The sequence below is a fragment of the Onychostruthus taczanowskii genome, unplaced genomic scaffold, assembly GCF_017590055.1.
Source record: "Onychostruthus taczanowskii isolate IOZ18803 unplaced genomic scaffold, ASM1759005v1 scaffold100, whole genome shotgun sequence".
In the NCBI taxonomy this organism is placed as follows: domain Eukaryota; kingdom Metazoa; phylum Chordata; class Aves; order Passeriformes; family Passeridae; genus Onychostruthus; species Onychostruthus taczanowskii.
This window is the reverse complement of record NW_024496527.1, coordinates 174965-185329: the sequence shown is the minus strand read 5'-3', so window position 1 is coordinate 185329 and position 10365 is coordinate 174965. Positions and strand designations below refer to the sequence as shown.

The 10365-nt window shown below is 51.7% G+C and overlaps 1 protein-coding gene across 2 annotated transcripts; it reads right to left on the bottom strand.

Moving 5' to 3' along the window:
• Positions 1 to 1444: 1444 nt before the first annotated feature.
• GNPNAT1 (glucosamine-phosphate N-acetyltransferase 1) lies at positions 1445 to 7094 on the bottom strand. 2 transcript variants are annotated; one of them, XM_041410468.1, is made up of 6 exons: positions 7085 to 7094; positions 4650 to 4836; positions 3850 to 3912; positions 2657 to 2784; positions 1984 to 2045; positions 1445 to 1756 (listed from the first exon to the last, which is right to left on the bottom strand). In XM_041410468.1, exons 2-6 carry the CDS (start codon positions 4819 to 4821, stop codon positions 1609 to 1611), a joined length of 573 nt encoding a protein of 190 aa, XP_041266402.1. In that variant the 5' UTR covers positions 4822 to 4836; positions 7085 to 7094; the 3' UTR covers positions 1445 to 1608. The 2 variants fall into 2 exon arrangements, with proteins under 2 accessions (XP_041266402.1, XP_041266393.1); XM_041410459.1 differs by lacking the exon at positions 7085 to 7094 and adding an exon at positions 5532 to 5552.
• Positions 7095 to 10365: the final 3271 nt, after the last annotated feature.

Sequence of the window (10365 nt, the reverse complement as noted above, 5' to 3'; positions counted from 1 at the left end):
AAAAAATAATCAATAAATAAAGCAGACATCACCAAGGAGACACTGGATGGAGTGGAGAACCCTCAGGAAGATCAAGCAGAGCCCCCAGCACTGCAGAGTCGCTCTCCAGAGCACAAAGCAGGACAGTGTGGAAGGCCTGGCTGCCCACAAACAACCCAGGCTGGGTACAATGCCCTGTTCATGGCTGTGGCATTTGTCACTCCCCACACAAAACACAAAACAGCACTGCTGCCAGCAGGCCTTTGGATGTTCTTTGCTTTTCACCCCTGGCAAAAGTGCTAAAATCATTGATCCAACCTTGCAGCACCAGAGAAATTCCACAGCAGCAGGAGCAGCAATCCCGTGGGAGAAGAGGGGGATTTCTCTGCTGGTTTGCTGTGCCACAGGTGGAAATCCCTCCTGGCCCTCTGGAGATCCAGTGGCTGGGCCAGGGGTGCTCAGTAAATCCCAGAGAGGACCTTAAACTCATCTCATTCCAACAGGGACACCTCCCACTGTCCCAGGCTGCTCCAAGCCCTGTCCAGCCTGGCCTTGGGCACTGCCAGGGATGCAGGGGCAGCCACAGCTTCTCTGGGAATTCTATACCAGGGCCTGCCCTCCCTCCCAGCCAGGAATTCCTTCCCAGTATCCAATCTAACCCTGCCCTCTGGCAGTGGGAAGCCAATCCCTGTGTCCTGCCCCTACAAAAGTCCCTCTCCCTCCTTTTCAGGCCCTGGAAGTCTCTAAGGCTTTTTTGGGCTGAACACCCCCAGCTCCCTCAGGTGAAGCTGAACCTGCCATCCCAGTCCCCTTGCCAGTGATCACCAGAACCCCACTCCCTATGGGATACGTTCCTTCAGACATTCCAGCATCCCTGTTACCCTCTGCCCTGTTGCAAACCACATTTGGGGTTTTTGTGTCAGCAAAAAAAAAAAAAGTAATTATCCTGAAAACCAAGTTATCAGCTAAAGTGCAGGAGCCCTGCAGTGAGAAGCACACATCCATTTTCAGCACAGCCTGGAAGGATTCTCCCCAACCTGCACCAACAGCAACAAATCCAGTCTTGGAAAACAGTGCCTAGAAAACTTCAGATGCACCACCAGCACTTCCATGAGGTGCCATGGGAAAAAAACAGAACTAAGGCCTGTTGTGTGTCACTGATTCTGCACAAGAGAAGCCTCATCCCTTCCCCAGCTACGTCATCCTTCCCTCAGCACAGCCAGGACAGTCCCAGGGCTGTCCTTTGGCTGCTGAGAAAAGAAGCACAAACCTTTAGAAAAATACAATGCAAGAAAAAATTTGAGATAAAAATATATACCTTTGGTTAAAAACCATCCCTTTAACGAGTCCTTTGTAACTCAGCTGGAACAGAAAACTTCACCTCGACTCAACAGTAGTAAAAATTAGTTCTAAACTTATTTTCTAACCCAGAGGACTCTTTCTAAAACCTCAGTAATTTTTTTTCCCCCCAAGATTTACACATTTGATGTTCATTATTTATAGGGATTGTTATATCTGCAGCAATAAACTATAGAAATTTTCCACGGAGAGAATGTTTGTAGCACAAGCTCCTCCACCAACAGTCTTTCCAAGAAAAAAATAAAAAGAACCCAGAGCACCTAGAAGCTGTTAATTAAAGAACCGTTGAAACATGTAGTTTTCATCAGATACCAAATAGCCAAACTTCTTGTAGAAATCCACATTTTTGGGCAGACACTCCAGCGTGATTTTGTAACAGTTCAGTCTCTTACTCAGCAAGGTGAGGGTGGACGTTAATCTGGAAAAGACAAAAAAAATCAGCAATTAAATGCTGGGTCAGTGAATATTTAATGAGCTCTGTTATCACAGCCACAACACCGAGGGCTGCCAGCACTCCCTGTGTTTTCCTGCAGATCGTTTTCTGCCCAGCTGGTGATCCCTGCTGGCTGAATTCCTCCCAGGTGCTTGGCAGGAAGGTGTGAGGTGTAAAGGGCTCGCTGAATGCCAGAGGTGGGGAATACTCACAGTTTTCCAAGCTGCTTCCCTCTGCACTCCCCGCTGACCACCACGTCTTCTATCCTGCCCCTCTGAAAACACAGGCAAGTGTTTGTTAGCCTTGGGATTGCCCTTCCAGCTCCCTGTGTTCACAGCCTGCCTGGGACTCCCAGCACGGGGATCCTCAGCCATCTGCTCTGTCAGAACCACGTCTGACTCCTTCCAAGGCTCATGCCACAACGGGACACATCTCCCAGTGCTCCTTTTTCCTTAGGAAAAGCCAAAGCCTCCTGTTACTGTCAGCTCAGCACTCAAGGATGTGATATATTTTTTTTGAATATACAAAATACTTGATATTTTTAAATATATTTTAAAAATATTTATATTTTTAAGGTTGGAAAAGCCCTTTGAGACCATTAAGCCCAACTGTTCCCCAGCAGTGCCAAAGCCACCACTAACCCATGTCCCCAAGTGCCACATCCACATGGATTTTAAATCCCTCCAGGGATGGGGACTCCACCACAGCCCTGATCAGCCTGTACAGGCCTGGACCACCTTTTTCCACAAGGAAATTTTTCCCAACATCCAACCTAAACCTCCCCTGACAGAACTTGTGGTTGTCACCACACAATAACACCATAAAACCAGCATGCCCAGAGTCAGGGCCAGGCTCTTTTCCTCCCTTCCCAGCTGCAGGATTTACCTTGGCACAGGAGTGAGTGAATTTGTGTTCTATAACCAGCGTTGCCGTGGCAACGATCTGCCCCAGGTTGGTGTCCTCCACCACGGTGACGTAGTAATCTCCAGACCTCTTCATGTGCTCGAAGGTTTCTGTGGGAGCAGGCAATTCAGGCTCACAGTAAACTGCAGTTAAATCTGATTTTTGCAGCAGTGTCTGACTGCAAATCACAGGGATGATGCACCCAAGACTCCAGAAAATGAATGCCCCAGAGTCAGATGAACCCATGGAAAAGCAGGAATTACATAATTTTCTTTTCCTTCTTTTCCCAGAAAACCCCCCTTGTTGAGCAGCTCTGCACATGGGCGAAACAATATCACATCATGGAATGTTCTGGGCTGGAAGGACCTTAAAGCTCATCTCATTCCACCCCTTTCCACAGGCAGGGATACGTTCCACTGTCCCAGGTTGCTCCAAGGCCTTGGTGGTGGACACCTCCAGAGGCAGCCACAGCTTCTCTGGGCACCCTGTGCCACCCTCACAGGGAAGAACTGCATGGCAAGGGTTGTCCAGCCCTGGCACAGCTGCCCAGGATGTGGAGTCCCCATCCCTGGAGGGATTCAAAAGCTGTGTGGATGTGACACCTGGGGACATGGAGCAGTGCTGGGTTTGGCTCAGATCCTGTGAATCCCTGAGCTGCCTCCCCACTGCCTGTCTGGCCTGGGAGGAGGATTTAAAGGGAGGATCTAAAGTAGGTTCAAAGAGAGCTGGAGAGGGATTTTGGTCAAGGGACTGGAGGGACAGCACCAAGGGAATGGCTTCCCACTGCCAGAGGCAGGGTTAGACGGGATACTGGGAAGGAATTCTTCCCTGAGAGGGTGGTGAGGGGCTGGCACAGGGTGCCCAGAGCAGCTGTGGCTGCCCCATCCTGGAGAGTGTTCCAGTCCAGGTTGGAGGGGCTTGGAGCAACCCAACTAATTCATCCTTACCAGCTACCTAAAGCTCAGTCTAAAAACCAGTTTCACAATTTCGGCAGCAATTCAAGCAGCCCTTGGGGATAGCTGCAGCTGGATGCAAGGCTGAGTGCCAAGGGGAGCTGAACTCATCCCTCCCTCTGGCATCAGGCACTCACACCTGAGCAGCTTTGCTGTCAGCATCAGGATCCTCTGATTCCCTGCAAGCCCTGTGGAAAAGCCAAGGAATGATGAGGTACTCACTGATGAACTGCTCCGGGCTCACAACTCCTGTTTCTGTCAGCTGACCCAGAACCTTGAAAAAGCCTGGCAGGAAAGGAGGGGGAAAACAACTCTCAGGGAGGGACAGACACACAACCAGCTCCAAAGAGCAAGGAACAACCCAACAGAGCTGTTTGGAGTGGGACCATGGCACCATCACATCGCAGTGGGATGGAAAAATGTTGAAGGATTGGCTAAAGCTCAAGTGAGCCTGGAATAATGAGTCCAAAGCAACCTTTTAATCCAAATTCCAGAACTGAAGGAGAATTCATGCACCAAGATGCTTGTTCATGCTGTTTTGGTATTAAAGGGTACAGTATGAACTGTGCTCCCTCTCCAAAACCATGGTGAATGGGAACTTGTGGATTATTTGGAAGATTTTACTTGAATTTTAGAATTAAAACAGTAAACCAGATTTTCAGGGTCACCCAATGCAGCACCAATCCATGATGCCAAAAGCTCAAATTCAGGGATGTGGTCACACAGGACAAAGCAGGACATGGTCACAGCCCCAAGGCTACCAGAGCCCAAGGGATGTTAGGACAAGGCTCAGGGTGGCATTGTTGGGGTGTCCTGTGCAGATTCAGGGGCTGGACTCAATGATCCCCATGGGTCATTTGCAACTCAGGATGCTCTAAAATTCCATCAAATTGTTTACTGATAAAAATAACCCAAATCAGGAAAAATGAGCAATCCCAGTCTACTGAAAGCTCCTACAGAAACACAAGTTACCAGCTCAGTTCCCCACTGTCATTTCTGGCAACGATAAACCAGGATCCTACCTCGATTTAAATCAGCTGTGCAAAGTGGTCTCAGGACCAGCCCATCCCCTGGATCCAGTGGAGAAATAGCAGGAGAAAAGGCCGTGGTGTTCTCACTCCAGTCGAGTTCCTGCAGGATCCTGGGGTCAAACATGGGCGTGTCATCGGGCATCACGGTGGCCACGGGCATCATGGCTGCAGACAGAATCTGGAATGGAACAGGTGAGGTGTGGTTTAACCTCTAAATAAGCTGTTCCCCCTGTAGCACGCCATGGGATTTGCCTCAGGGATTTCCAGGAAGGTGAACACACTGCTGTTCACTTCACCTGCTCAGCCTTCAGCTCGTGTGTTTATCCTGGGAAAGTCCAGCCTCAAAGGCTCTGAGGAGGCCATTTAACTCCACAGCCCTCTGGGAAGGAAAGCATCACCCCCAAAAAACCTCCCAGCAACCTGCCTAGCCCTCACCTGCACTGCTGTTCAACTGCAAACCTGCTGTGGGAGTAGTGCCCTTTTTCCCACAAATATTTGATGTGCCCATCCCACAGCAGGTGATGGCCCAGCCCAGCCCAGCCTGCCCCTCCCGGGCTGCCCTGTGTGCTCTGTGTGTTTGCAGAGCCCAGCTGCCAAGCACAGCCCCACAGTGGCCATGAAACAGGGACAAGGTGACAGGGAGACACCCGTTAATGATTGAAGAGCTTGGGTTACTCCGGGTGACAAAGGGAGCTTCTTCCTTGTTGTGTTCAGGCTGGACAGGGCTTGGAGCTGCCTGGGAGAGTGGAAGGTGTCCCTGCCCAGGGCAGGAGGTGCACTGAGATGGGCTTTAAGGTCCCTTCCAATTCTGGAATTCTGTGATAAATTCTACGATAAAGGAAAATAATTCTTATCCTGTCCCCTGTGGAATACCTGCTCAGGGTTCTGGTATGAGCAGAGCTCATGAAAACTTCCAATTTCTTTATAGATCTTCAGATTGCCTTAGCTCCACCATCAACACAGCAGTCACACACTAGTGGTCAGGCCAAACAGCAGAAAGAAAAAACTGTTTAGGATGACACTTTTTAAAATAAGACACCTCACAGCCCAAAGAAAGAACAGAATATTTGCTGTGAAGCATCACAGTGTAATGAGCCTCAAAAGTGAAAGTGGCTCCAGAAACCCAACTGAAATCTCTTAACTAAAAAAAAAACCAAAACAAAATCTTTTTTTTTTTATGCCACCTGCTGGTACACACTGGCCTTTGAATCTCAGCTATCACCCTGATTTTGCATATAAAAGTAAAAACATTTGCTGTTACAGCAATTCAACAGCAACACAAACTCTCACCCCATGTGAATTTTCAAAATGAAACAGCAGGAAAGATGAACTGCAAAGAGAAACATTCCTACAGATTTCTCTGTTCCTGCAGCTCAACCAGTCCAATGTCACTTTTCCTCTGTCCCCCAGAATTCCCAAATGTCCATATCAACATTCAAACAGCGTCTGTACAGAATAAAGCAAACCTCAAACTCCAGCTCAGGGTTACAGCACACCAAGAGAAAAGCACAAAGGGAAAATACAATTTTCAATGCTCTAGGAGCAATTAGTGACCAACTAAGAGTCACTTTCCCAAATATTTCTGGCACAGCTGGAGCAGGACAGAGCTGCAAGTTATGCTCATTTTCTGGAGGCAGGAATATGATTTAGGATAATGTCAATTAAAAACAAGAAAAAAGGATTAAGGCGCAGGGAAGGAGAGCTCAGGCCTGTGGGTCATCCTGGTCCCCACATGTGTTGGGAGCAGGGTATGGCCAGGGACCCCCTGAGCTGAGCTGCCATCCCGGGGGACACCCCCAAAACCCCCCGGGAGGGTCACTGGGTGCTCGGCCAGACCTCTGCCAGCCCCCCAGCTGTGGGGCACGGGCTGACAGAGCCCAGCTGTGCCCCTGCAGGGTCCCCAGGGCTCTGCTCAGCTGAAAGAGCCCCGTGGGACAGACCGACCTCCGGAGGGGCTGTCCCCAGCTCGCACAGGGCCCCGTGAGGGGATCCCCTCGACACGCAGCCCTTCGGGGGGCTCTCCTCAACCTCGGGGGGTCCCACACCCCCTCACCCCACACACGGCCTCTCGGGGGTGAGCTCCCCTCAGCTGAAGCTGCCCCTCGGGGGTAGGACCCTTCCCCAAACCAGCCCCTCCACTCAGGGCACCCCCCACTCCACCCGCAGCCCCTCGCTGGAGGTGCATCCCGCTTCGGGATGCGGTCACATCAACCCCGCCACACACGCGCAGCCCCTCAGCGGTGTCCCCGCAGCGCCCCTGAGCTGAAGCAGCCCCTCGGGGGTGGGACCCGTCCCCGGACCGACCCCTCATGAGGGGACCCTTCCCCTCCCGCAGCCCCTCGGGGGTGGGACCCGTCCCCGGACCGACCCCTCATGAGGGGACCCTTCCCCTCCCGCAGCCCCTCAGGGCCGCTGCCCGCACTCACCCGCACGCGCCGCACGCGCCGCACGGACACCCCCCTGGGTGGGCGGGGCCCGGCCCGCCCGCGCGCAGCCAATCGCAGCCGACCGCAGCCGGCCGCAGCCAATCGCCGCCGAGCTCCGCCCTCTGGCCACGCCCCTCCACGGCCCCTCAGCCGGCCTCGCGACCTTTAGGGCCCGGCTCGCTCGCTCGCGCGGATTGGGCGGGAGAGCCGTGGACACGCCCCCTGACTGGTGAGGCCACGCCCCTCCCGCCCCCCCCTCAGGGGCCCGCCAAGATGGCGGGCGGTGGCGTGTGGTGATGGCGGGTCGTGTCGCGGTTCGGTGCTGCCGCCGCTCTTCCCGCCGCCTGAAGGGTTTTTCACCTTCACAAAAGTCTCAGTGGGCTCTTCGAGGGGAAGGGTGAAGGCAGCGAGGCACGACACACACACACACACCCCCCTTGCACCCCCTCAGGGATGCCAAGGCTGAGGCGTTTGATGGCTTTGGAATTTTAGAATCACGGAATTCCAGACTGGGTGGGAAAGGACCTTTAAAGATGGTCTTGTTCCAGCTCCGGCCATGGGCAGGGACACTCCCTACCATCCCAGGTGGCTCCAAGCCCTGTCCAGCCTGGCCTTGGGCACTGCCAGGGATCCAGGGGCAGCCACAGCTGAGGCCTGCCCACCCTCACAGGGAACAATTCCTCCCTAATATCCCATCTAAACCCATCCTCTTCCAATTTAAAGCCATTGCCTCCTACCCTGTCCCTCCAGGCCCTCACTTTGATCGTTTTTATCTCTGGGATTTTTTTGGAGGCTCCATTGCTCTGCTTGGACAGGACCTGTGCAGGGATGGGCCTTGCTCAGCCTCCAAGGCTGACAGACTTGGCTTTCAATTCCTTTTCAATAAAAAACCTCAACTTTGGGGTCATCTCAAGAGACGGTTTTACAAATAGCTGAGGTCAGGGCGCGCACATAGCCTGCGGCAGGAGAACTGGTGAACGCAAAAAATTACACAAAACACTTGTGAGACATGATTCTCATTTTCCATGTATCTCCCCTGTTATTTTACCATCAGAATGAATCATTCTGTAACCATGGAAACAATCAACATTCCTTATTTTTTGACTTCTTCAGGCCCAGAGTGACCAGATGACACACCCTGACCTTCCACACCCAAAATCTGGGGGCGAAGCTCCCAGACAGCAGCCAGATGAACGCTGCAATATTTAACCTTTTATTGTGAGGGAAAGGCACAAACTGGGTGTGAGTTTCCCCTCCTGTCCCCTCTCATTTGTTTTGAGGGATTCAGAGGAGTGGGAATGTCCCATCCATGCTAAAAATGAATATTTTATTGTGCTGCTTTGCCTGGTTGAACAGGGACACTGGGAGTGTGGACACATTCCCATGGGGTGAAAAATGCCAGACAGAGCTTTAGCTTAACTCCCACCACAGTGCCTTCTCCTGGATGGAAAGATTTTATGGATTTGAGGTAGATTTTACACTTTGTGTGAGTAAGAGTGGAAAATCAATGCTTTCTGAAATCAAAGCCATGCCATAACAAGGCCACGACCACATGGGGTCAGCCCAGCTTTCCCCACGGAGGCTCGGAGCAGAGCTCCTGCACCTGCAGCGGGAAATGCAGCGATTTTTGGGCAGTTCTTCTCCAGGAGCATCCTCCCAGTTTCCTGCAATGCCTGTGGAGGGACATCCTGAGCCAGCAGACGCATCTGGCCTGTGGGGTTTGGCAGCTGGGCTGTGCACTCTGTGTGTGTAACTCAGCTTCCAGCCTCCAGCGCTCCTGTGCAGCAGTGGAATGTTGAAAAATGAGGGGAAAATCCTTTATTTTGGTTAAAACTCTTGCTCTGCCCCAGCAAGGCTGAGTTTGTCAGTCCTGGAGACCAGTGCTGTCCTGGCACAGAAGCTGACAAATCTTTTTCCCTGTGGATTTTTTAGCAGCAAGAGTCTAAACCAGAGCAGGGGAATGATCTGGATGGGAAAACCTTCCTTGTCATTGCAGGCCCTTGTAAATAATCTTTCTCCATGTTTTTTTTGTAGGCTCCCTTCAGGCACTGGATGCTGCAATGAGGTCACCCTGAAGTCTCTTCCAGGCTGAACAATCCCAATTCTCCCAGCCTTTCCTTGGAGGAGAGCTGCTCCATCCCTCTGATCATCTTGGGCTCGCTCCAACAGCTCCATTACATTGATTGGTGTTCCCAGTAGGTCACTCTGAAGTCTCTTCCAGGCTGAACGATCCCAATTCTCCCAGCCTTTCCTTGGAGGAGAGCTGCTCCATCCCTCTGATCATCTTGGGCTCGCTCCAACAGCTCCATTACATTGATTGGTGTTCCCAGGATGGGAAAAACTGGATCAGGGATCAGCCACTTTTGCTGAGTCCACACATGAAATGGGCTTTGCTCCTTCTCTGCTGAGCAAGGACAGGACCCAGGGAAGGGCTGGAGCTGTGCCAGGGGAGTCGAATTGGATATTAGGGAATGGTTCTTCATCCAGAGGGTGCTGGCACTGCCCAGGGAATGGGTTCCAAGGCCGACAAGGATCCACAGCTCCCTGCTATCTCTGAGGCCAGGATTTGGCTGCTGAAGACCGAGGGGAAAGTTGAAATAACACCTTTCCACTCTTTCCTCATTTCCACATCTCCTCTCTGCCTGTTCCACTGTGACATTTTCTGTTGCTGTGGGGAAAAAAACTCCCAAAACTCCAGCAAAGTGATCTCCTTTGGCTGCTCTGGATTTGTCAGCAGGGAAATTGCAAATCCATGACTGTGGGACAGCCAGGAAGATGGGAAGGGAGCCATGCACTTGTTTGATGTCAGTGTCAGAGCCTGAACACACCCTGCTTTATGAGGAGAGGAAAAAGTGCTCTCCTTTTCCTTCGGCTGCATGACACAAGGCAGGAAGAGCAGAGGAATCCTTGCCACAATAAAAGTGTTTACATTCTGTTTTGGAAACATGCTCAGGGCTTGGAATACCCAGGGAATCGGCCTCTTTGGCTCTTTTAACCTCTCACAGCCAGGGCTGTACCCAGCCACAAACAAATCCTGAGAGGTGGAAAAGTCAGAAGAGCTGCACAAACCAGCTCCAGGCACCTGGATTTTGCAGAGGATGCAGTGCCTGGTTTTCTCCTGGAGAGAAAGATGCTGCTCTGTCTCCCCAAGTGTTTCCTGCAGACAGATAATGAGATACTAAATATCTGCTCCAGCTTAATAAAGTCAAGAGGAAACCTGGCAAAGCTCTGCTGCCATCCAGATGGCCTCCTGGGCCTGGAAAATGGCATTTCCTTGGGGT